The 27615-nt window shown below is 42.6% G+C and overlaps 2 protein-coding genes across 2 annotated transcripts; one reads left to right on the top strand and one right to left on the bottom strand.

The window, feature by feature from the left end:
* Positions 1-1676: 1676 nt before the first annotated feature.
* Positions 1677-3629, bottom strand: LOC136149430 (C-C motif chemokine 3-like). Its single transcript, XM_065909674.1, has 3 exons — positions 3429-3629; positions 2481-2595; positions 1677-2191 (listed from the first exon to the last, which is right to left on the bottom strand). Exons 1-3 carry the CDS (start codon positions 3502-3504, stop codon positions 2101-2103), a joined length of 282 nt encoding a protein of 93 aa, XP_065765746.1. The 5' UTR covers positions 3505-3629; the 3' UTR covers positions 1677-2100.
* Positions 3630-17919: 14290 nt separating this feature from the next.
* On the top strand, positions 17920-19384 carry LOC136149455 (C-C motif chemokine 4). The gene is made up of 3 exons (XM_065909714.1): positions 17920-18056; positions 18547-18661; positions 19058-19384. Exons 1-3 carry the CDS (start codon positions 17981-17983, stop codon positions 19143-19145), a joined length of 279 nt encoding a protein of 92 aa, XP_065765786.1. The 5' UTR covers positions 17920-17980; the 3' UTR covers positions 19146-19384.
* The last annotated feature ends 8231 nt before the right edge of the window (positions 19385-27615 follow it).

Below are 27615 nucleotides of genomic sequence, written 5' to 3' on the forward strand. Positions count from 1 at the left end.
CATACCTGGAAGATTCTGATGTAAGTGGCTTAAACAATCATTGCTTATGATTTGAATACAGGTGAATTGCATTTGGGGAAATAACCTGGTTAGTGATTAAGAGCAAAGTCTACTTACATCAGAATCTAGCTTCAGAACTCAATGGTGCTGTTTACTTGCTGTGTGATCTTGTCCACGTTGCTTAACCTCTCTGACCCTGCAGCCTCAGTTTACTGTTCTGTCAACTGAGAATTAAATAGCACTAAAACTATATTATTTTATTGTGAGGATCAAATGAACACAGCAGAAAAGCACTCAGCCTGGGGTAAGTCTCATATGTTAGTTGTTGTTATTAACAAAGTTTGATTTATTGTAAATATGTACTACAGACACTCTTCTTAATGGTATCCATTAAGGTACATTATCATTTGATACATAAAATACTCACAATTTCAGTGTTCTGGAAATGTGTCTCCAGAGTGTTAACTGAAAAAAAAATGCACAATCTAAAAGTTGAGAGTTAAGATTTATTGGTGGACAAAACTGAGCACTTAAGCCAAGGACGCAGTATCTCAGATAACTTGGAGAGATTGCTCTGTAGAGGCAAGGTGAGGAGCCAGGATATACATAAAGGAGTTTTTGCAACAAAGACCAGGTAGCTGGGACATCCAAAGATTACTGCTACTTAAAGAAAACCAGATATCTCAAGTTAAGGAATTTAGTCCTTTTGTATGTATGGGGAGAGGCAAGAGGGTGGGATCACTGAAATCATTCCTTTGATGTACACCTCGACCGTCTGAGTCTCTTCAAGGTGAACTTTTGGGGTGACTGTGGTGGTTGACGGCTAGATGCTGGGCATCCTGTTTCTATCCTGAGTTCCCTCAGGGCTCACTGTCAGGGCAGCGGTAATGTGACGGCTTGATGGCTGCAGCATCCTACTTTATTGTTATGGCAGTCACCGTTGTTCAATCACACCTGTCAAACAGAGTGACTCTATGGTATGTAGCCCCCCTCTTCATCTTTCTCAACTTCCCTCCATTCCCCATCTTCCTACTCTTTAACTTACTATGTCTTTCAACCAGTGATTCCTTTTTTAAAACTAATTTTTAATTGGAGTATAGTTGATTTACAATGTTGTGTTCATTTCTGCTGTATAGCAAAGTGAATCAGCCATACATATGCACATATCCAGGCTTCCCAGGTGGTGCTAGCCATGAAGAATCTGCCTGCGATGCAGGAGCCACAGAAGATGCAGGTTCCATCCCTGGGTCAGGAAGATTCCCCTGGAGGAGGGCATGGCAACCTACTCCAGTATTCTTGCCTGGAAAATCCAATGTGCAGAGGAGCCTGATGGGTCCATAGGATTGCAAAGAGTCAGATACAGGTCATTACAGAGCACAAAATAAAAGTTTGTTATGCTATACAGTAGGATCTTACTAGTTATCTTTTACATATAGTAGTATGCATTTATCAATACCAATCTCCCAATTTATCCCCTATCCCTTTCCCCCTTGGTAATCATGTTTGTTTTCTGTATCTGTGACTCAGTTCATGCTTTGTAAGTAGGTAATGTGTACCCCAGTTTTTAGATTCCATATATAAATGATATCATATGATGTTTGTCTTTCAGAGAAAGTCAATCAGTGATTCTGATTTGCCAGAGAAACAAAACCAAACTCGAAGCTAGTCTACTTTCCAAAAGAGCATCTTTATTATTTTGCTGGGCTGAACACGACACCGAAGAGAAACATCAAGTACACAAAGTCAGTCTGGCGGGATTGACTCCATCTCCGCCTGGAACAAGCTGGCGACCGTCCCTCCACTGTCCCCGCAGCGCAAGGGGAGGGGGAGGGGAAGGCCGGTGAAAAGGTATCTCGGGACCTCTGGGAGCAAACAGTCCCAGACCCCGGTGGGGCACTGAAATTAAATTACAAAATTAAATAGTACATATAAATAAGTTGCAATTTCAGTTAGGGACGAGTCCCAGAGTGTGGCTGCTTGACAACAACCAGCGCACAGGAGAGGTAGCTACGGAGGCGGCAGGGGTGCCCCCAAGGCTCAGACCCCTGCTACCCAGTCGGGGCTCTGAGGTCTCTGGGTTCCCCAGAGCTTCCAGGCCACTCAGAGATTCAGCTCCAGGTCGGTGATGTATTTCTGGACCCAGTCCTCGTTGGGGTCGGCACAGAGCTCCCGGCCTCTTTTGGTTTGGAAGCTGTGGAGAGGAGCGGAAAGGTCACACACTGCGGAATGCAGCGTGGGGAGATCCTGGGGGCCCCCACCCCCAACGCCCTGTCCCGAGCAGCTCAGCCCTCCCAGACTCTGTCAGCCTGGCCAGGTCAGGTCACTCCTCAGAGACGCAAGGGCTACCTATTCGATAAGCCCTGGAGGGCTGGGCCTTCCACGATGGCTCCCTTGGCCCGTCTGTGCCTTTGGGTGCAGACCCCTGCCCCGACTCCAAATCCCCCATCTCCCCAGAGGCGGGCAGGAAGGCTGGCACTTACATGACGCCAGGCTTGGAGCACTGGCTGCTGGTCTCATAATAGTCGGCTACGAATTTGCGAGGAAGCTGCCGGGCGGTGTAGGAGAAGCAGCAGGCCGTTGGGGTGTCAGCGCCAACTGTGGAGGAAGGGACAGAATGAGCCTGAGTCATAGTTCAGATGAAAAGGCGAGACCCGTGATCTGTGAGAGGGTGACGAAGACTCAGGGAGGGAGACAGCCCGTCTCAGGGTGCAGGCTGGGAGACCGGTCAGTGGGAGGCGCTGGGGCTTTTTGCCTAGAAGTTTCCCTGTCTCTGTCCTTTATTTCTGTCTGAACCCTTCTTCCTTTTTGACTCTTCACTGTGGGCTCTCTCTTATCACATCTCCCTTCAGGAAATTGTGTCTGGGTCAGGAAATCATTTAACCTTTGGCTCAGTGGTAAAGAACCCGTCTGCCAATGCAGGAAACACATGAGATGTGAATTCGATCCCTGAGTCAGGAATATCCTCTGGAAAAGGAAATGGCACCCCACTCCGGTATTTTTTTGCCTGGGAAATGCCAGGACAGAGGAGCCTGGTGGGCTATAGTCTACGGGGTCGCAAAAGAATCAGACACCACTTAACGACTAAACAAGAAGTCACAACCCAGCAAGAGAAAAAAGCTTGGCTATCTCTCATAAGACATCCAAAAGGCAAATTCTTGGGGGGACCTAGGAAGGGTTAGTGGAAAACTCACACCACTGGGCAGTAACCAGATTTGGACTCTGCCTCTTACAAACTCATTTGTTTGGGTCTCTGTTTTGCCATCTGTAAAATGGGACTATAACTCCCTCACCCTGGCTCTAGATCTGAGGTTCCCTTTAAAAAGATTAAAAATGTTTCATAACCCTTAAAAAGTTCTCTGTTTTCTCTCGGGGGCTCTCAAGGCCCCAAGATTGGCGTGCAGACCCCCTCAGCTACCACCCAGACTCACATGGTGCCGAGAAGACCTGGCTGCCGAGGGCCATGGCACAGAGGAGAACAGCGAGGACAGTCGCGGGCGCCTTCATGGTGCTGCGAGGTGGCGTGTGGGCTTGAGGTCAGTGGAGCCGAGGGGGGACTCGCTGCTTGCTGCTGCCTCTGTCCTTCTGCAGTGGGAGACCATCTCCCTGGCTCTTTATAAAGGCAGCCCTGGCAGATGGGGAAGTGGAATCTGGGGGTGAGGAGGGAAAATTTTAAGCATAGCGGCGCTTTCACGCAGTGTTGCACAACTCGGGGTCCCCGACAACCACAGGGCCTCAGGATATCCAAGAATAGCTTCTCTCAGCCATAAGTGTCAGCCTGCAACACATGACTTGTTCTGGTTTCATGTGAGGAAATGGTTTCCCCTGTGAGCATCCGGAGAAGGGTATATGTCCACCCAGGGCTATTCCTGTCTGGTCCCTGCCTCTAATGAATTCTCCATCCCAGACCTTCTCGCAGAACCGAAAGTGCTGTGATTCTTCAGTTGCTCTAACCACATGGATAGATGGTTAGGTGCGATGTTGCCCTGGAAGGGGCCACAAGCCTCCTTTGGATGGAAAGAACTGAATTAAGGAATTCCCGCCAGAGACCAGGAAGCCTGAGGTCATGTTTCTGTCATTCGTCCATTCATCAAGCAGTCACCGAATGACCAGGGCCCCTGGGTTAAACGCTAGTTGAAAATCATAAAGAGAAATTAGATGTGGGTGTTAATATGTCAGGAGCCTAAAAATACTTATGCCCACTAATCTAGAGGTCACATTTCTAAGAAAGAGTTCTGAAGAAACAAGCCCAAATACGGAGGTGTCTTCAGAGAGGAAGGTGCTGACCCCAGCGTCACAACTCAAAATAAGGAAATATAAATTTTCCTCTATTAGCGGATGATAAAGTAAGATAGGCTATATCCACTGGAATGTTTCTTTTTAAACCATTAAACTAAAGGAAGTAGCAAAAATATAATCATAACCTCAGTTGTCAAAAAGTAAGATTAAAAAATGTACTAATTGTATTAAATGTACTAATTGTACATTAGTACTAAATGTACACAGAATTATATAAATACATATGTGCACATACACATATATGGTAAATAGTGTAACCAAATATGTGTGTGTGTGGACACATACATATATATGATCTAGGCATGGAAAACATGAAAAGCATTAGAAATAAATGCTCAAAGCATCAATAGTACTTACAGTTGTGTGACAGATGAATTGATGATTAATTTTGTTTTCCTCTTTTTCTGGAATTTTCTCATTTTTTTGTAGTAAAAATGTATTACCTTCCTGGTGAGCCCACAGATTTATGGACACATTCTGTCTTAAAGCATTGACAAGACAACCAGTTGGAAAGTAGGTTATTGTTAACTGTTCAACTTGAAAGAATTTTTGGATAAATATACTAAGGTTTCTTTTGAATACCTTTGCTAAAATGAAGTCTTGATTTCCATTTCTCTGAATTATTTTGAGGAACATCGTGCTCATGCTAATTCGCTTCAGTCGTCTCCGACTGTTTGAAGGGGGGTTCTTTACTACAAGCGCCACCTGGGAAGCCCTTCAGGAACATAAGTCTGAATTTGGCATTACTTGAGGATCATAAGTAACGCCAAATTCAGAGCAGTTTTCCTTTCCTATTCTTTTCAACTCATAATTTCAGTGGTGTGAAAGGGTCTACTTTCTCAGCCAGACATATATTTTCTTTTCTGTCCTTTATTATTTCATTATTATAGTGGGCATAGGCCACCTCTGGTGGCTCAGATGGTAAAGAATCTGTCTGCAACACAGGAGATGCAGGAGACGCAGGTTCGATTCCTGGGTCGGGAAGATCCCTGGAGCAGAGATGGCTGAAACAGCCAAGCACACACGCATACACATAAAAGGGATAACTAGTGGGTACTTACTGTATGAACCACATTTTTACATTGAGAAACAAATTTAGTTCTTTCCAATGATCTTCTGAAAAATGTTACTGATACAGTTGCTTTACAATATTGGCTTAATTTCTGCTGTACGGCAAAGTGACCCAGTTATACATATACTGTTCTTTAGCTGCTAAGTTCTGTTCAACTCTTTTGTGATCTCATGGACTATAAGCTGCCAGGCTCATCTGTCCTTGGAAACTTCCAGGCAAGAATACTAGAGTGGGATGCCATTTTCTTTTCTAGGGGATCTTTCTGACCCAAGGATCAGACCCACATCTCCTGCTTGGTAGGCAGATTTTTTACCACTGAGCCACCTGGTAAGCCCCACTGATACCGACATGTATATCATTGTTGTTTAGTCACTCAGTTATGTCCAACTCTTTGCAACCCCATAGACTGTAGCATGGCAGTCTACCCTGTCCTTCACCATCTCCCAGAACTTGCTCAGACTCGTGTCCATTGAGTTGGTGATGCTATCCAACCTTCTTGTCCCCTGTCATCCTCTTCTCCTTCCTTCAATCATTCCCAGCATCAGGGTCTTTTCCAATGAGTCAGTTCTTCACATCAGGTGGCCAAACTATTGGAGCTTCAGGTTCAGCATCAGTCCCTCCAATGAATATTCAGGATTGATTTCCTTTAGAATTGACTAGTTTGATCTCCTTGCTGTCCAAGGGACTCTCAAGAGTCTTCTCCAACACCACAGTTGAAAAGCATAAATTCTTCAGTGCTCAGCCTTATCTATGGTCCAACTCAATATATGATTACTGGAAAAACCATAGCTTTGACTATACAGACCTTTGTCAGCAAAGTAATGTCTCTGCTTTTTAATATGCTATCTAAGTCTGTGATAGCTTTTCTTCCAAGGAGCAAGCATCTTTTAATTTCATGGTGGTAGTCACCATCCGAAGTGATTTTGGAGCCCCCCCCCCAAAAAAAAATAAAGTCTGTCATTATTTCCATTGTTTCCCCATCTAATTGCCATGAAGCCATGATCTTAGTTTTTTGAGTGTTGAGTTTTAAGCCAGATTTTTCACTCTCCTCTTCCACTTGCGTTAAGGAGCTCTTTAGTTCTTCGCTTTCTGCCATTAAGGTGGTGTCATCTGCATATCCAAGGTTATTGATATTTCTCCCAACAATCTTGATTCCAGCTTGTGCTTCATCCAGCCCAGCATTTCACCTGATGTACTTTGCATCTAAGTTGAATAAGCAGGGTGACAATATATAGACTTGACATACTTCTTTCTCAATTTGGAACCAGTCCATTGTTCCATGTCTTGTTCTAACTCTTGCTTCTTGACCAGCATACAGGTTTCTCAGGAGGCCAGTAAAGTGGTCTGCTATTCCCATCTTTAACAATTTTCCAGTTTGCTGTGATCCACACAGTCAAAGGTTTTAGCATAGTCAATGAAGCAGAAGTAGTTTTTCTGGAATTCTCTTGCTTTTTCTATGATCCAACAGATGTTGGCAATTTGATCTCTGGTTCCTCTGCCTTTTCTAAATCCAGCTTGAACATCTGGAAGTTCTCAGTTCATGTACTGTTGAAACCTAGCTTAGAGAATTTTAAGCGTTATTTTACCAGTGTGTGAGATGTGTGCAATTGTGCAATAGTGTGAACATTCTTTGGTGTTGCCTTTCTTTGGGATTGGAATGAAAACTGATCTTTTCCAGTCCTGTGTCCACTGCTGAGGTTTCCAAATTTGCTGACATATTGAGTGCAGCACTTTAACAGCATCATCTTTTGGAATTTGAAACAGCTCAGCTGAAATTTCATCACCTCCACTAGCTTTATTCGTAGTGATGTTTCCTAAGGCCCACTTGACTTCAAATTCCAGGATGGCTGGCTCTAGGTGAATGATCACACCATCATGATTATCTGGGTCATGAAGATCTTTTTTGTATAGTTCTTCTATGTATACTTGCCACCTCTTCTTAATATCTTCTGCTTCTGTTAGGTTCATGCTGTTTCTGTCCTATATTGTGCCCATCTTTGCATGAAATATTCCCTTGGTATCTCTAATTTTCCTGAAGAGATTTCTAGTCTTTCCCATTCTATTGTTCTCCTCTATTTCTTTGCACTGATCACTGAAGAAGGCTTTCTTATCTCTCCTTGCTATTCTTTGTAACTCTCCATTCAGATGGCTGTATCTTCTTTTCTCCTTTGCCTTTCACTTCTCTTCTTTTCTCAACTATTTTTAATGCCACCTCTGACAACCATTTTGCCTTTTTGCATTTCTTTTTCTTGGCGATGTTTTTGATCACCAACTCCTATAGAATGTTATGAACCTCTGTCCATAGCTCTTCAGGCACTCTATCAAATCTAATCCCTTGAATCTATTTGTTACTTCCACTGTATAATCATAAGGAATTTGATTTAGGTCATACCTGAATGGCCTAGAGGTTTTTCCTACTTTCTTCAATTTAAGTCTGAATTTTGCAACAAGTTCATGATCTGAGCAATAGTCAGCTCCTGACCTTGTTTTTGCTGACTATATATACAAATATATATATGCATATATAGCATAGATACTATGTGTATATATATATATATGTTCTTTTAAATTATGGTTTATATTTTCTAACAATCTTTATCCTCTAGATGCCCCCAGTCTAATAGGAGCAAGTAGAGTATAAACAGGCAACCATAGCACTTAGCAGAAAGTGCTAAAATTCTTAGGAGATAAATAGGAGAAAGCTCAGAACAAGAGGAGGAGGGAGTCATAGGTTTCCTTGAGAGGATAGGGAAAGCTGTCACAGAAGGGATAGAATTATTGGGTCTTGAAAGTGACATAGGATTTGAACATATATTGACAGTGTGGCAATAGATGGCTTGATCAGCTGATGCAGAGTCACAGGTGTAAAATTGCTGGGTCAGAGAGAGAAGTGAGTTGTTCTGACTCAGCTGCAGGATGGAGGAGCAAATATGAGCAAAGAAGTTAAATTTGGGCCAGTCCAAGAGGGCTTTGAATTCTCCCAAAGGAGCTAGAATAATGGAGGAAATAAGACATAAGCCAAGTGAAACCACACCTTAGGAATTCTGTCCTTCCTATGTTTGCACAGGTACTTCTCTTAAAACACACGAGCTGCGTGTCCATCCATCTCTATGATTCCTGATGCTGGTCCTGAGGGAGGTGAAGCAAAAGCAAGATTTGGGGCAATAGCAGATTTCACTGGGGCTGTAGCATCCAGCTGTCTTTCTTTTTTTACTGTCAATTAAAAAAAAAAGGAGTCTATCGCCTGCTTCATTGGAAACTCTAGTCATAGACAATGCCTCCTCCTCACACCCACCCCTCTCTGCCCCAGTCCTCAACTGATTCCTCGAATTGCATTCCCTTTACCCTTCAGGGAACCCCCTTCACACTCGTGATTCAGTTTCTGAAAGTGGATGGATTTGAGTTGAGGAGGGTGAGAAGGAGGAAATGGAAACTGCTGAATCAACCACATTTCTGATAATGGACCTTATTATCTACCTCTACCATTACTACACTTTCCACATTGGGCAATAGTTAGTTATCTAAGTAGCTGTCTCTTCACAAACTTAAAAGATGTTCTGTTGATTTTACTTATTTTTTATTTTAAAGCAAATTTACTTTTATTTATTTTAAAATTAAAAAAAAATTTTGTTGAAGTATAGTTGATTTACAATGTTGCATTCATTTCTGATGTACAGCAAAGTGATTCAGTTATTTGTATTCTTTCATATTCTTTTCCATTAAGGTTCACACCAAAATATTGCATGTAGTTTCCTGTGCTATAAGTAGGTCCTTGTTGTTTATTTATTTTATACAGAGTAGTTTGTTTCTGCTAATCCCAAACTCTTAATTTGTCCCTCTTCCGGTTCCCTTTTGGTAATCATAAGTTTGTTTCCTATGTCTGTGAGTCTGTTTCCGTTTTGTACACAAGTACATGTGTACCATATTAGACTCCACATATATGTAGTAGCATATGATATTTGTCTTTCTCTGGCTGGCTTGACTTAGTGTGACAATGTCTAGGTCCATCCATTGTTGCTGCAAATGGCGTTGTTTCTTTATTCATTCATCTGTCAACCTAAATGGACATTTAGGTTTCTCTCCTGTCCTGGCTGTTGTGAATAGAGCTGCTTAAACATTGGGGTTCATATATCTTTTCAAATTAGAGTTTTCATCTTTTCCAGATATATGTCCAGGGATGAGATGGCTGGATCTGTGGTAACTCTATTTTTCATCATTTAAGGAAACTCCATATTGTTTTCCATAGTCATGCACCAATTTATATCCACCAGCAGTGTAAGAGGGTCCCTTTTCTCCACACCCCCTCCAGTATTTATTATTTGTGGACATTTTAATTATGACCATTCTGATCAGTGTGAGGTGATACCTCATTGTGGTTTTAATTTGCATTTCTCTAAAAATAAGCGATGTTGAGAATCTTTTCATGTGCCTATCGCATGTCCTGTTGATTTTAAACCAAATTCACGCCATGTCTTTGTGGATTTAAATCAGATTCTAGCACACGGTGATTATAAAATGGTTAATTTTCTGATGTAACCTCTAATTCTTAATTTTGTTCTTTTTAATAAAAGTGATTTATTGAATATAAAATTCTATCTTAGTGATTATATATTTGTAAGATTTTTCATACTACTATTAAAACCAGGTAGTAGTTCTTGGCCATATACTTGTATACAAAGTATGGGCTTCATATGTACATACTGAATGAATAATGTAAGGAAGCTGTAGGATGATTGAGCTGGAAGGGTCTCAGAAATTTCCTAATTGGTAAATTGATGTTCCCAGGTGAAGTGACTAGTCCAGGATCACAGATAAAATTAGTCAGCTTTACATTTCAGCTGTTTTTATTGTTTAGCTGCTAGGTCATGTCCGACTCTTTTGCAAACCCATGGGCTGTAGCCCTCCAGGCTCTGCTGTCCATCAGGTTTTCCAGGCAAGAATACTGGAGTGAGTTGCCATTCCCTTCTCTAGGGGATCTTCCTGACCTAGGGATCAAACCCACGTCTTCTGCATTGGCAGGCAGATTCTTTACCAATGAGCCACCAGTAAGCCCTTACATTTCCGCATTATTTAACAGTGCATCTCCAGCAATAACCACAATGCCTTAATAAGTATTTGGTGAACAAATGATTCATTGATTTGACTGACAGCATGTATTATGCCCAAAATCTCACTATGGAATTGAAATACTAATAATTATATAAAGGCTCAGAAAGGCCATGGTGTCAAGGTCTTGATTTTGGGGGCTACCCAAGATCTTATAGGTGGTGATGTCAGACATTAGCCAACAATCAACATGGTGGATCTTTCAGCACGGAGGGGTTTGATTTGAGTCCAAGGTTTCTAGCTCATTCCAGCCTCTTTGAGGCCCCACTTCAGTCCAGCAGAACATCCCCAGCCAAGACTAGAGGGAATTCTGACTGAATAATCCAGGTTCTGCCACACATCTGCCTTGTCCTTCTCTGCTCACCTCCTCCCTGCTTCCTATGCCCTGGCCCCGAGGGACTGGTTTCCTTCCGTTTTCCGGCCCCACAGCTCTACATCCCATATATCAGTCTCAGCTCTTTCCCTCCAGCAGCTGTGGCTCCATGGAGGGGCTCACTGATGATGACACCCTTGTTTCGCCCAGCCTTGGTCTGCTCTTTTCAGCTGTGGTCCACAGAGTCAGGCTGCAACCGGCTTGGCCCCATCTTTCATGTTGGGCAGAGACAGTATCCTGAGGGGCCCTTTCTAGCATCCTAGAGAGACAGTATCTCATCGATGCAGCCCCTTCTTTCTGCAGCCAGAGCCTTTCCTATCTTGAGTTCTTGTCATTTTCCTCTGGCCATTGTGTGTTTGTGTGTGTGTGGTGTGTGTGTGCACACGCATAGAAAGTGGGGTACATGTCTTGGTACTGGATTAGATCCTTCCACCTGTCCCCTCCCTCCTCTGTAACTCAGTAAAAAGCATGTCCTGTTACCAAGTCACCTTCCACTACTCCCTTCTCATCTCCATCTATTCAGCCAGACTCTGCAGTATACTTGAAACAGAGTGTATCGACTTCTCGCCTTTCCCATCGCCTCTGTGTTAGGCAGACCCTCACCACTTCTTGCCATGACAGCTCTAAGATTATCCTGTCAATTGTTTTTCTTTCCTCCAGTTTTTGCCTCTGTTCAATCTGTCCATCACAAGGCTTTAAAGTGATTTTGTTTAAGTCAGTCTCTGTCTCTGTTGAAAACCCTTCAAAGAGTCTACACTGTTTCCAGCATGTAATAGAAGCTTCCCCTCTCTGACCTGACTTCTGTTTCCCCTTTGGCCTCATCTCTTGCCACCTTCAGACTTCCTGGAAACAAAGACTCAGTACTCTGAACTGCATGCGATTCCTTAAAAGTGCAGGTCTCTGCTCTGCTTTTTATGAATGAAGTGTCACTTAGTAAAGCACATTTTCCCCTTCTTGTAGATCACAGGGCAGAGTGAAATACTTTTAAGTTCTATTATATCCCATGACAGCTGCAGAGCTTAGTATTTAGAACAAATAAAGGAAACCACTATTTAACTGCCTTAATTTTCTAAGGAAAAGAGAGAAATCTATTATTTGCACTGTTTAAAGACACACAAAATGCAAAACTGAAAGACATTTTACATAATAATAACACAACTCTGGCTGTTAAGCTTTTGACACAAGTTTATAATAAGCACATACTCGTTTTCTGATTTATTTATGTTCTGGAGTCATACTTCCTTGGTGTCATTTCCACATCTATCATGTATAAGCTGTGTGTTCTTCTGTGGGTTACTAACTCTGTGCTTCAGTTTTCTCATGTGTGAAAGGGGATGATAACAGTACCTACTTCAAAGGACTGCTGTGAGGATGAAATACATTCAGTTCAGTTGCTCAGTTGTGTTCAACTCTTTGTTACCCCATGCACTGCAGCACGCTAGGCTTCCCTGTCCATCACCAACTCCCAGACCTTGCTCAAACTCATGACCATTGAGTCGGTGATGCCATTCAACCATCCCATCCTCTGTCATCCCCTTCTTCTCCTGCCTTCAATCTTTCCCAGCATCAGGGTCTTTTCCAATGAGTCAGTTCTTCACATCAGATGGCCTAAGTATTAGAGTTACAGCTCTCCTATCAGTTCTACCAATGAATATTCAGGACTGATTTCTTTTAGGAGTGACTGGTTTAGGATTGACTAACGAAATACATTAGTATCTATAAAGCTTGGAACAGGACCGGCTCATGGTGAGTGCTATGTGTTTGTTACTATTATCATTATAACTGAAATATTTCAAGTAAGCTATCTTACATATTTTAAAAAGTACAAGTCTCTTGTTCTTTTCCTGAATGACCCCACTCTCACACTCTTCTTGGTTAATCATACTTCAAGTCTCAGCTAAATTTAGAATAAAGTTAGAACAACCTGAGGGGGCTAAGTAACGGAATGGTTAAAAATAAATTTTGGCATAAAATCTTGGTATACTCACACGATGAAACATCATGAATGCTAATTTTTAATAACTTTTTAATAACATGGAAGAATACACAGTAACAACAATAAGATACACTGGTTCCATAAAAGATATTAAGTAAATATAATAAAATACAAAACCATGTACAGAATACTGGATAATTTTTGTTTTCTTATTTATGCCTTCCAATATTTTCTAAATTTTGTACAGTAACCATGTATATTCCCTGAAAGAGAAAAGCAAACTGACATAAATTTTTGAAAAATCAGGCATCATCTTTTTTGAAAGCCTTTAACATGTACACCCAATGCCTGTCACATAGTTGGTCCTCAACAAAGTTTTACTAAATCATTTTATTCTATTTCTGGATGTGCCCCGTGACCAGCCTGGAAAGAACTTGAAACAGGTGTAAAAGTGTTGTATGAAGGAAGAAAGATGCTTCAGAAGGAATACTGAAAGTTTTCTTCATGAACCCACCAAATAAACTCCTCTCAGGAAGCTGACATCCCCTGAAGTCACTGCCGTCCACCTCTGACAGCTAAACAGCAGGCTGCGAATGGCTGTGAAGGCACTTTTCCACTTTAAGAAGAGGCACTGATGGACAGCTTCAACCAGCTCACTATTCTGTGGACTCCACCCTGAACCCTGCACTTCAGATAATTGTGTCCCTACTTTTTCAATCTACAATCCCATTTCTGCTCCCATTCCCACCAAGGAGCTGGGCTACCATGTTGGCCAGACCAAAGGATTCACCTCTTCTTGGTTTATGATCTTGGCGGAACAACCACATATCCTAGTTCAGCTTGGCTTTGCAGTCAACATTCACTCACAAGGAATTCTCTAGCTCTGGGCACTCTGCCTCCTTAGCGGCTAGTGCTCTTGGTCTTGGCACCCAGCGATCTCCCCTACACTTGCATCTCAGCCCTCTCCTTTAACAAAAGCAGACAATGTCGGGATTGACCACCTCTGCTTCCGGTTCCTCAGCAGCAAAGAGCTTTTGTTATCTCTCCTGAGAGTCTGGTACCTACAGAGACTTGCCACGTGTGATCTCAGAAGGTCACACCTGTCAAAGAAGTTTGGTCATCTCTGGACCAGGAGTTATAAGAAACTGAGTCTTGACATATATCCTATGTAACCTTAATAAAGTTTTGTTTTGTTTTGTTTTGTTTTGTTTTACTTCTCTAGGTCTTGCTTCCTAATCTGAGGCATGGAAAAATAGATTGGACTCAGATAAAATCACAGACGTGGATGTGCTGAGGGAAATCAAAAGTGTTGAGGGAAATCAACACTAAAAGTACTAGGGCTTTTGTAAGGTCATGTGATGGCTGTGGTCAGAGGTCTTGCTTTCAGCCTCGGGAAGCTGGGAGGACAAAGTGACGAAACAGATGTGAAAGTTCCCAGGATGGAGTTTCGAGCGCAGTGGCAGCGTAGGGAAGCGGTGGGGGGTGTGGGAAGGGAAACCTCTTATCAGCACGAGTGAGGGGGAAGTGGAGAGTTTCCCTGCTCGGGAGTGAGGGGGCGGCTCACAGTATGCCCTGTGGTCCAATCTATTGGACCATGGTTGCCTCACTGTCACTTCTGACATGCCTGAACTGGGAAGAGCCAAGTCCTGGAATAGTATCCTTCACCATAAACCCACTGGGCATGTGGGTTGAAGGAGGGGGAGCAGGACAGTTACTATTCCATCAAAACATTCTGAATAGGGGCTGCCCTGGTGGCTGAGTGGTGAAGAATCCACCTGCCAGTGCAGGAGACTTGGGTTTGATCCCTGATCCTGGACCCACGTGCTGCGGAGCAACTGCGCCCATGCGCCTCAACTACCGAGCCTGTGCTCCAGAACTACTGAAACCTGTGAGCCCTAGAGCCTGTGCTCTGCGAGAAACCACTGCAATGAGAAGCCCACGCACTGCAACTAGAAGTAAAAAGCCCTCCCGGCAGTGAAGACCCAGCACAGTCAAAAATAAATAAATAATAGTAGAAAACAAAACAACAAACCCCAGAAGCATTCTGGATAAAGTGTCAAATGCCCAGTTCATTTGTACTTCATTTGACTACTTTGAATTCACATCCTGAGTCCATGTTACCCATCACACCCCCTCAAATTAAAACAGTTAGGGCTGCCTCTGGGCACTTATTAACCAAGTGTTTATTGACCACCTGTTGTATACGCAGAGAAAAGCAGAACACAATTTCTGCCTCAAGGCGCTCCCTTTCTAGGGGAGGAGACAATCAAGTAGACAGACATATAGATGAAGCAATGGAGGTGCACAGAGGGAGATACAGAATTCAGTTGCAAGAGAGGTCAGGGAAGGTTCCCTAGGGGAGAAGAGCAATTTTTTTGTGCATACAAAAGGCATTTGTTATTATTCTCTGTTGATTATTGGGATTCCCTTGTGGCTCAGCTGGTAAAGAATCTGCCTGCAATGTGGGAGACCTGGGTTCGATCCCTGGGTTGGGAAGATCCCCTGGAGAAAGGAAAGGCTACCCACTGCAGTATTCTGGCCTGGAGAATTCCATGGACTATAGAGTCGATTATTACTTAGAAAAGACCTTGATGTATAAATCTTGGAGGCTACTAATTTAGCTAAACATATTGACACAAGCCTTTGTATTCTCCATGTGAAATTTCCGTGGTGTGAGCGCAGTATTATTGTTAAGACCTTCACGAACAAAAACATTTTACCTGCATTAGCCAAAGATCAAATCAAGGCTAGGAGGCAAAAATCAACGTCAAATCCTTTGTGTGGCTAATCACCTATTCTTATCATTCTTCTTATGCATCTTCATAAGCCTTCCATGGCTTAAAGACTAGCACTTCCCACTCATTTAGAGAGGTCTCCATGTCAAGTACTCTTCCTTAGTGCACAGTGGATTTCGCCTTGACTTAGAATGATTCATTTACACCCAAGGGATAGTCTTCTCCACACTTTGGACTCTCTGACATTTTGTTTTTACCTCTGTCATGAGATGTACCATATTCTATCTTAAGAGATAGTTATTTCCATCACTGTCATCATCACCTCTTGACTAAGAACTCTTTGAGGGCAGGGGTGGGGCTTCATTCAGCTCTGTCTGCCCTGACAAAGAGCAGATGACTTGGGGTGAATGGAAATGCCATGGATCACAAAATCTGTGTAGATTCCAGGTGTTATCAGACACATCTTCCCGCTCTTGAAGCAAAAAAGATGTGTACAGATGAAACTCCATCAACAAGGAGAGACCTTGAGAGATACTTGCATAGAATCAGGGATCATAGACTGTTAGAGTTGGCGTTGGCAGTCTTGGTGAAGATCAGAACATTTGAACCAAGACTCACAGAAAGGAAAGAGTGAGGACAGAAAGGTTAAAGAAAAGAAGTACAGACTGGGTGCCTGTGTAGGTGGTGGGGACAGGGAGCGGGGAGAGTGATGAAGTAGGATGACGTTGAACTATATCTAGTGATCCTGAGATTCTCCAAGATGTTCTGACTCCTTCTCTTCCACATTGCTACAGTTCCCAGGAGGCCTGGCTCCGTCTTTTCACTTTTCATTGTTTTTCAAAGCAGAGGGAGGCAGGTGGCAATGTGGAAGAGGGGGTGAGCAGGGGGTCAGAGGTGATTGAGCTAGAGGTGGATAGTGGTCTTGATCCCATGACTCTAACTTTCCCAGTTCATGCACTACTGTATTCCTGGCCTTTGGAAACTTCACATAGTCACCTTCAGGCCCACAGCAGCTGTTGCACCAGGCAGGGCTTTACACGAATACAAGGAATTGGATGACTGTGGAACATCCACACGATCAGATTATATACTTTATCTGTAACATAGATGAATTCATTGCCAAATATATCCAATTCCTTTTTTTATAATGGAGGAATATTCTTTTTAAAAACTTTTTATGTATTTAAAAAATATTTAAATAGGTCTTAGTTGTGGCATGCAAATTCTTAGTTGCAGCATGTGGGATCTAGTTTCCTGACCAGGAATTGAACCCAGGCCCCCTGCATTGGGAGCGTGGAGTCTTAGCCACTTGGACCACCAGGGAAGTCCCAGTAATGGAGGAATTTTCTTTATCTGGGTGTCCTCCTAAATTCTTGGTTTCTTCTAAATTCTTTCTCCTTTTCTGTTATTGGCCCGAGGGAGCACAGGAAAGCTTGATTTCTTGTGCATTTCATTCTTGTTCTAGGACAGATGACCCACACTCTTTTCCTGCATTCAACCCTAGGTCTTTGTGTGGGCATGGCCCCAAGGTGGCCTGCAGTTTCTGTCTCTTTGTGGTCACCTTCTAGATGTGTCCTGGAGATGGCAGGGTGGAAAGAAAATAGATTTTAGGGTCAGATGAATCGTGGCACTACCACTGAAAAGCTGTGTGACCTTGAGATTATCAGCGGTTCCTGTTCTGCTTTCTGATCCCCATTGCCTGGGGAATCATCACACCGCTGCTCAGGGTTATGGTGGATGTTATATGGTTATAGATGTCTTGTGTGTGTAGGGCAGCTTGCCCAGTGCCTGGCACGTAGTATATATTTACTATGCGGAAGCTATATTTCTGTTGCCGCCTTCTGCACATTCAATGCAGGACTCTTTCTTTATGCCCAAGGAAATATACATGGGGCTAAAATCACTCAGCCCAGCTGAAGGAGGCCCTCAATGGGACATGGAATCCTGGCTTTCTCTTCCTTCTTGGGGCCAGGCCTGCGGCCACCCTGGAAAAACTGACATGAAGCCTGTAGCTTCTGGAGGTGCTAACCACTGAGAGCAGGATGGTTCTCATCTACAAGCCCCTGCTAGCAGGTGTGAAGGTTCCATCTTTCCTCTTGGGTTTGCAATTCTGCCCCCAAGTCTCAGTCACTGTCTCTGGTGTACCACTTCCCTCTAGGGTTCAACCCACTTCTTTCCTCCCCCACCTCCCTCCGCTTTCCTCCGTGATGACACCACTGAGGAAGAGAAAGCTGTGCAGAGCTCCTCACTGTCAGCTAGCTTTAGTTTCCCTCTCGGCACCATGACATCATCTGTACCCTGGAAATTCCGCTCGCCCTCCAATGCCCTCACCTCTGTCCCAGGCCTCAGAGTTCCTATAAAGAGGGGTTCCCAGCTCAAGATCAGCACAGGACACAGAAGGGTTCTGAAGGTTCTGGGTGCTGCAGTCCAAGCTCCGGGCGAATCTCTCCTCTGCCAAGACCATGAAGCTCTGCGTGACTGTCCTGTCCCTCCTCGTGCTCATGGCTGCCTTCTGTTCTCCGACGTTCTCGGCACCAAGTAAGTCCACCCTTCCCGTGGCCCTCGAGTCAGGATGTAGAGAGAACTGACTTTTCTAATTGGTGCTGGTCCAACAGTAGCATTCGGGGAAGGGGCCAAAAGGAGCCAGGGAGACCTCTAAGTAGCCTGCTGTTAAATGCAGAGCCTAGTAATATTCAAGTTCCTGTTTTCATAAGAAAGAGCAACTCATAGGCTGGCTTAAGCAAGTCCCTGTTTCTCTGAGTGCCTTAGTTTCCCCATCAGTAAAATGAAAGGAGTTAAAGACGTGTGAACTGAGACCCAATCCAGCCTCAACCTTGTAGAACTCTTTCATCTCTAGTATCCTCTCTTCGGAGTAAGACTCCTACTCTGAGTGGGTGGGCTTGAATAGAAGGGACCGTGTTGGGGGATCTGATAGATCTACGGGAATGTCCCTTGAATATCTATGACTAGAAGCTAAAATGAAGAGCTCCTTGTAGAACTTCGGTCTCACCTCGGCCTTTCTTTCCAGTGGGCTCAGACCCTCCCACGGCCTGCTGCTTTACTTACACCCTGCGGAAGATCCCTCGCAACTTCGTGATTGACTACTATGAGACCAGCAGCCTCTGCTCCCAGCCAGCCGTGGTGTGAGTATCAAACCCGGGCCTTTCAGGGAGACAAGGGTGAGGGCAGGATTAAAGAAGGGGATCTATTTGGGGTGGAGGGGCGATTAAGCAGTAAATAAAAAAGATGACAGGAGATGCGGGCTGTTTCTTTAAAGCATGCTTAGAAAACACGTGGAAAAGTCACTGATGAGGACAGCTGGAAATGAATGGGGAGGTTGCATCCACATTGATTGCAAAACTCATGGGTTCCTAATCTGGGCAACCCAAGAGGCCAGAGTTAAACCCCAGGGAGGAAGTTACAAGGAATCAGGTTCCAGCAGCCCCCACTAGGCTGTGCAACATGAGCTAAGGATGGGGAGATACCCAATACAGGCAAGGTCACGAGGGATTCTCACCTGTCCACTCTTGGTTCCACAGATTCCAGACTAAAAAGGGCAGGCAGGTCTGCGCCAACCCCAGTGAGCCCTGGGTCCAGGAGTACATGGATGACCTTGAATTGAACTGAGCTGCTCTGAGCCCCGGGGCAGGCGTTCTGCAGGAAAGGTCACCTGAACCCGACGCTTTTCAGCAAGATGCACCTTCTCCATGCTCACAACTCCCTTCAGTAGTCCCTGTTCCTTCTCTTAATTTAATTTTTTTAATTCTGTGCTGTGTTATTACTATACTTGCTATTGTTTCCCATTATTTATGTTTGTTTTACCAAAGGACACATGTCCCCCATGGGGATGGTCTGCCATCACTGTTCCTCTGCTATTGTGAAAACATGGATAATGTAACTGATTTCAAGTGTTTTTGTAATAAAACTTTTTTTTTTAATGTAGACCGTTTCTTTGTGCTTTAATTTGATTTGTAGTAAATCTAATTTACTACAACTGCCTGGTATTATGAATAGGGACAAACTACAATATCCAAACACAGTAAGAATGAACAATTACTGACAAAACCCACTGAAATGTTGTGAAGTAATTAGCCTCCAACTAATAAAAAAAATTAAAAAAAAAAGAATGAACAATTACTGAGTATGGAATATGGGGTAAAATGTCTAAAGATACAAACTTCACTTAGTACTTTTAGCAAGGAGGATTTTAACACCCTTATGAAGTAGGGACTATTATTCTCCGTTTTACCGATGAGTGCATAGAGGCTCAAAGGTGAGGTGACTTGTTAAGGCTGGCAGGTCTGCTTGGGGAGCACCGTGAAAGGATGACTCAAAAAGATATCTGTGCTGCTGTGAAACATCTTGCAGGGAAGTTGTAAATAGGAACAGCAGCACAAAATAGAGAGAAGATGAAGGAGTTCAGAGTCAGAAAAATGGGCCTCCATTCCTCACTATCATTACATTATGAAAGTCATCTTGTTGAAGCATAAATTGCTAGACAGTATAGGACTCTGAGACCTCGGTTCCTTTTATTTTTTATTTTCAGTTTTTTTCTTCTCAAGTAAGCATCTCACTTCTTTAACATAAAGCTAAACTCTTTGTACCAATTTCTAGGCATTCGGAGGAAGGCCTCCCTGGTCTGGAGGGTTATAAAACATTCAGACCCAGGACAAGACAATCATTAACTGCTTATCCAGTTTATCAAGGAAAAAAACCTCCAGGTGGGCCATTAACTCGTAAACATACTTCTGGTCCCTAAAGAATGGTCTGGGGTCTTGGAAAAGGGTCGAGGGATGGCAATGTGTGGGAGGACTGAGAAACTGGGAGCCAAAAGAAAGCCATAAAAATGACAAACTGGAGACTCCAACTTTGAAACTGCTTGGTCAGAAATTACGCACATCTGGCCCCAAGCCAACCAAAAATGAACAGATCAATTCTAATAAAGATATCAACGGCTGTTAGTCCCACCTTCTGGGGGTTCTTTACACCCCCTCTCAGTGACTATGCTGAGAGTTTTGTATCTCTGTCTTCTAAAATAAACTTTGCCCGTGTGAGTGTTCGTGAATTTGTGAAGTTCAGTTTTCAGCTCCGCAAACAAGTACTCAGTTTCCTGTTTCATTGTCTTATTGGACCTCAGTTTTCACACCTGTAAGATGGGAGTGATATTATTCACTTTGAAGGGCTGTTATGAGATGATGTGCAAAGTGCTCATTAGAGGGCCTGGCACCTGGAAGATCCTCTCTTTCCCTCTCTGAGTCTCAGATTTTTCACTTAAAGAGGGCCATAATGTCTATCCTCCCAGGGTCATCAGGCAGATTAAATTAGTGGATCTAAAGCCGAAGCAAACGCAAACTGTTGTCACAAGGACAAAAGAATAAATGTCGGATTTGGTTCTGGAGTGTGGTGGGAATGATCCAAGGCCATTTCTCCTTGACAGTCCTTCAGTCGAGCACTCCCATGACATGAGTCAGAGAGATCATGGGCTGAAATAGAATTATATGCCCAATTAAGTCTTGATCCACAGCCTGGGAGGGAGCTCTCAGACCATCTGGTCCAGCCCTGTCATATTATGGAAACTGAGAACTAGGAGATGAGAAGTGACTTGTCAAGGCCACCCAGAAAGTGTCAAGGCCAGTGCCAAGTCCCAGGTTAGTTCCCTTTTCTGTGCTCCTTGATGGGCCACTGTGGTTCCCCAAAGAACGACTCAATGTATAAGTAGGGTAAAGAGGGGGCTACCTCAAAACTGCTTGTGTTCTTTCTTACTGAACTATGGTTGATTTATAGTACTGTGTTTCAGGTGTACGGCAAAGTGATTCAGATTATACAAACATATACACATATGTATATATATAGTTTGTTATATATATATATATATAATTTTTCTTTTCCATTATAGGTTATTACAAGATAATGAATATAATTTCCCGTCTTATATAGTAAATCCTTGTTGTTTAGCTTTTTTATATATAATAGTGTATGTCTGTTAATTCCATACTCCTAATTTATCCCTCCTCTCTCTCCCCTCGCCTTTTGGTCACCATAAATTTGTTTTCTATGTCTGTGAGTCTGTTTCTGTTTTATAAATAAGTTCCTTTGTATTATTTTTTTTTTTTTTAGATTCCACATATATGTGATCACATAGAGTATTTGTCTTTCTCCGTCTGACTTCACTTAATGTGATAATCTCTAGGTCTATCCACGTTGTCGCAAATGGCAATATTTCATTCTTTTTTATGGCTGAGTAGTATTCTATTATATATATGTATCACATATTCTTTATCCATTCTACTGTTGATGGACACTTAGGTTGCTCCCATGTCTTGGCTATTGTAAATAGCCACGGTGGGCTGAATAATGTCCCCTGAGATATTCACGTCCTAATCTGCAGAACCTGTAAATAGTGTTGCTGTGAACTCTGGTGTGCATGTATCTTTTCAAATTAAGCTTTTCATCTTTTCCGGATATACACCCAGGAGTGGGGCTGCTGGGTCATATGGCAATTCTATTTTTAGTTTTTTGAGAAACCTGCGTACTGTTTTCCATAGTGTCTGCTCTGATTTACATCCCCACTAACCGTGTAAGAGGGTCCGCTTTTCTCCACATACTCTCCGGCATTTATTATTTGTAGACTTGTGATGATGGTCATTGTGACCAGTCTGAGGGGATACCTCACTGCGGTTTTGATTTGCATTTCTTGTTTGAGCATTCTTAGTGTGATGGAAAAGCAGAACTGAGACTATGTATCTCTCTGAGGCCAACAGACACAATTCCCTGCCTTGCCCTGTCCTCAGTCACTCCCATCAACCCAGAGTTCCTGTAGAAACCTCCTTTGGATTCTGCAGGGACTGAGAGAAGGATGTTGGGGGCTGAATTGATCCTAAAAGGTGTTAGAAGAGGCTAGAAGCCAAGAACCTGACTGGTCTTGCCTTCTACTTTTGATCTTCCTACATCTGAACTGTCCGATATGTAACCACGAGATGCAAGTGACTATTTAAATGTCAATTAAATGTAATCTCAATGAAAAGAAAATTAAAGTTCTGGGCTTTCCTATAGTAGAGTGGATGGGAGCATGCCTGCCAATGCAGACAGTGTGGTTTGAGTTCTGGTCCAGGAGGATTCCCCATGCCATGGAGCAACTAGGCCAGAGAGACACAACTACTGAAGTCTGCATGCACAGAGCCCACGCTCTGCCACAAGAGGAGCCACTGCAACGAGAAGCCCGCACATCACAACTGGAGAGTAGCCCCGGCTCGTTGCAACTAGAGAAAGCCCTCGCTCGGCAATGACAACCCAGCACAACCAAAAATAAAGATGATGAATAAAGTTCAGTGCCTCAGTTACACTTGTCACATTCTTAAACATTAATTACTTACTTTAGTTTTGACTGTTTTGGGTCTTCATTGCTGGTGTAGACGTTCTCTGGTTGCGGTGGGTGGGGGTTACTCTGCAGTGATGGTATGAGGGCTTCTGACTGTGGTGACTTCTCTTGCTGTGGACCTTGGGTTCTAAGGAGCACAGCCTCAGCAGTTGTGGCTCATGAGCCCAGCTGCTGCATAGCATGTGAAATCCTCTCAGACTAGAAATCGAACCCATGTCCCCTGCATTGACAGGTGAATTCTTAACTGTTGCAGGAAGGGGGACCCCTTCCAGGGCCCGAAACTGGGCTCTTGTCTAACACTCGGAAATGAATTGTCCGAGGAGACACATGCTGACAAAGCAAGAGATTTTATTGGGAAAGGGCACCCGGGTGGAGAGCAGGAGGGTAAGGGAACCCAGGAGAACTGCTCTGCCGCGTGGCTCGCAGTCTTGGGTTTTATGGTGATGGGATTCATTTCCGGGTGGTCTTTGGCCAATCATTTTAGTTCAGAGTCTTTCCTGGTGGCGCACGCATACTCAGCCAAGGTGGATGCTAGCAAGAGGGATTCTGGGAAGTGGACAGACAGGTAGTGTCTCCTTTCAATCTTTCCTGAACTCTTCCGGCTGGTGGTGGCTTATTAGTTCCGTATTCCTTATCAGGATCTCCTGTCATAAAACAACTCATGCAAATGGTTACTATGGTGCCTGGCCAGGGTGGGCGGTTTCAGTCAGTGTGCTTCCCCTAACAACTCCCCCCTGAGAGACTTCACACTCAAGATGCTTCTTGGGAATTGGGGCGGAGGTCTCTTTCTTCTGTAACTTCTTCCTGCTGTGCCTGGGCGTAGGCCTGCCTAGCAGAGTAGAAGTCTCTCTCTACCTGATCTAAGTTGCGGTGTTTTATATCTGAAACCAGCTTTCACTCTTGTAATAACAGCGACTTAGTTTGAAACTGTCAGTGCCTCTCAGAGGTAAAATAGACAGGGGCCAAAGAGGAGACCTAACAGGATGGTCATCACTGGTCCCCAGAAACAGGAGGCACCGCTGGGATGATTGGCTGGTGGTCAAGCGACAGAGCTGTGTTCTAAGAATCTTATGTTTAGTCTGAAGTTACCATCTTCCACCTGGGTGGGGGCTCTAGTTCTGTAGAAGAACTCAAAAGACATTGTTATGCATTTTTTTTTTTTTTTTTTTGAGTAGGAACCAGGACCTGTCTCAAGGCTGTACCACCATTTGATTGTTTCCCCTCTGTTTCTATATTTTTTTCCTTCTCTGATTGGCAATTGTTTGAATCTACCCTTTGGAACTCAGGGAAGGTCAAGGAGGCTGAATAAAGCCTATATTTTACAGTACAGCAGATCTGTACTCCAGAGTCGCCACCCCGCAGAGTCCTGTTCAGTTTTATTTAGGGAACAGGGCAACTATGACTGTGATAACTTTTTGTCAAAATGGGGCATAGGATCGCCTCAGCTTGGAGAAGAGACACTGAATTGGAAGTATTCCTGAGTTCTAAGTCTTAGATCTGAGTCTTGTATGATTAAAATCTCAATCTCTTGGTCTGCCATTTTGCTGTAACATACCCAGTTAGTAGTAGCTGGAGAAGGGATAACTGGAGTTTTAATAGACAAAGTAAATCTCTTTCTTTTAGAAGAATAGGCCTGAAATCCAGTCCGGACCTGGCACTTCAGGGAGACTTGTAGCCAGGTGGCCAGTTGCCTAGTTTTATAAAAAGTAAGATAGAAGTTACTAGCTTCCAGCAGACACTTTTGAGAATGGTAGCATCTAAGCCTGACACGACTCAGAAAACTCAAGTGTCTAGCAATACAATGTCTAATCTGAAATTATACCCATAGTAACACCTGGTTATTTTCCAGGATGTCTGAAACATAGCTGAGTACTCTATTTTGACTTTTAATTGTAAAATTTTTCTTTAATAGCCAAAGCAGATGGCACCATTAATGATGTCAGTGTTTCTCTAGGTATGAGAAGATGCAAGAATTGGGACTCATAAAATCTCTTGAAAAGATCTAACTATCTGAAGGCCTGTTCTGCCAGTTTTTCCCAGAGCACGGAGCACCTCATTCCTTATCTTCACCCTGAACTCCTTTCAGGGCCGTTGAAAGTCAGCAGTTGCAGTGGCCATGATATAATCACTGTAGATGTAGATGGCAAGTGTCAATCTTCAATTGGCAAAGCCCCTTTTTGCTCACAAACTTGACGACGACTTTGAGGGGGGCATTTCATGACCATTTTATCCCATGGTGCTGAGAATGTCCATTCTCAGGTTTGGCAAAGATTTTGTCGACCGGCTTCTCAATGTGCTGTTACTGGATTAGGCCATAAAACAGTATCTAAAATTCTCTGGACCACCTGTCTTACTAGCCTCTTGGTCCAGGAAAACATTCCCTCTTGTTGCTTTTTCTCATATCTAGAGTTACACTGTCATATCATCGATTTCATAAGGAACTATATATTATTTTATCAGAGGCCTCAGTCACACATTTGGCAGTGTAAGAAACAGCAATTTTGTAAAACAGGTGAAATACAGAGAACATAGCCAGCAGTATTAGTAAAGTCACGAGTAAGACTTAAGAGCTTCCATTAGATGTAGCCCAGTATATCCCAGGTCGTCTGACTTAGTCTACTCTGTACGAATCTTTATCTTTCAGGGAAATTATACATTGGCACCACCATCTATAAGGCACACAGCCCAGTTTTCTAGTGTTACTAGACTGGTTATCTTTAGTATGATTTAATTGTTTTTAACACAGAGACTTTAAACCTAAATTACCATAGCTTAGTGTTATCTATATAAATCTATCTCATAATTGTGGGAGACTTTTCTCCTTTGCTAAAACTTTTTTGTTGCTCTGATTGAGCTTGAGGAATAGAAAAAGGCTCAAATTTATGGCCAGAGTCAGAGTAGGCATTATTAATTGGCCCAGTGAGGGGATCTCGTCTGGTAGTATCACAGTGACCTGAATATGACTATAATTTTCTTTTTTTAAGTAAATTTCCTCAGGGCCAACCAGTTAGAGTCTTGTAGTAGAGAAATTTACCAAGGTAACCCAGAACTAGATACAGGTAATTGGCCACAAACCCACCAATTGGATTGATTTTTAAAACTAGCATAGGATCAGGCCTATGATAGAAAAGCATTTGATTTATATGCAAAGGTCTAAGAAGTCAAGAAAACATTATAAATGATCATATGAATCAGGTCCAGCATCTTGGACAAGCTGTCTACCTCTGATGTCGTTGTCGTCTCATCCTGGTGTACTGTAGTTTCTCTTGTTTGAGCATCATTTTAAGGTGAGATCAGGTCAGCTGTCTTCTCTATAGACCAATCCAGTGTAGGGGCCTTTGGAAGTGGGAATTAATCTAAGAGTTAATTTTCTTTAGTTTCATTGTGCAAGAGCTAGTTAAGAGTACCTGATAAAAAGTCCTTCCATCCAGGTTGGAGACAGTCCCTTAAATTATGTCTTTTTCCAGTCCTGGTTGCAGGTCATGAGGCATCTAATCTTCATCCAAAGATAGATTATTGAGGTAAGCTTCAGAAACAAACTTAGGGTGTTCTTTAAGAATTTAATTAAATTTTGCATTAATATCACATAACAGCAAAGAACTATCTAAGAAATGAGTCTTACTACATGCAGACCTCCATGAACAAACTGGGATTTAACATTTTTTGAAATATCTTTTTCCCAAAGTTACCCTCATTTTTATCAAATATAACCAAATTAAGGCTATTTTGTTTGCAAAATAGGTCTGTTCTCACTAAGTTTGGTCTGATGATTTATATAACCATAATTGATTATAGACTTTTTATTTTGCTGAAACACCTATAGAATCTCAGACTGAACTTTTAATATAAAACAGGGCTGGGAAACTCACACCAAAGGCTTATCACAGATTTTGAATAACAAATCTAGGTGAACTCTTCTCTTTTTAAGGTCTCAAAAATTCCTTGAGATTTTTGTACCTGTTAGTGAGATAACATTTTTAGCTCATTTGATAAACTTACTGGAAACTTAAGAGTTTCAAATTTCTGGAGGAGTCAGATAGAGAGAAAATATAATTGTTTTGTTCATAACATATAATTTTACCAAATTATTTTCATAATTAGTTTGAGAGGAATGTTTTCCTTACTCCCGGAAAACACAAGATTTAAACCTGTAATTTTTCAGATAGAAACCATAAAAATTATAAGCATATTTGCTGGTTCATTCAGTCCTTTGTTAACTTTTGTGAAGTCATCAGGTTTCTCATTAGAACACCAAGACATATCAAAATGTTAAGAACTCCATATAATTTCTAGGATATCTGTATTAGTAATTTTACCATACATTATAACATGAGCAGATTTTTTGCTCATTCGATAATCTTTTTCATGTAATTTAACCAACCAAATAAACACAGTTTAATATCTCTCTTTGGGATGTTTCAGGGGCCCTCTGAAGCACCCCAAAGTTAGCTAGAGGTCAAAGGAACTTTAAAAGAATTCGATTTAGGAATTTTTATCAAAAAGATCAATTAAAAGCGTTTAGAACATTTGGTCAGATTTAGTCAATGTTGATGGCTGTATCATTTAGCTTGTTGATATGTCACAATGGGCGTAAATACCAAGGCTCAAGGTCTAGTGAAAGTCAGCTCCGCCATCTTGGACCTAATTGGCTCTAAGCAGTTTTCTTACAACCATGTCATTCCTAACAAAATCCACTTATCTAACTAATTGTAATCCAAT

Source organism: Muntiacus reevesi, chromosome 18, assembly GCF_963930625.1.
Source record: "Muntiacus reevesi chromosome 18, mMunRee1.1, whole genome shotgun sequence".
NCBI classification, from domain to species: Eukaryota; Metazoa; Chordata; class Mammalia; order Artiodactyla; family Cervidae; genus Muntiacus; species Muntiacus reevesi.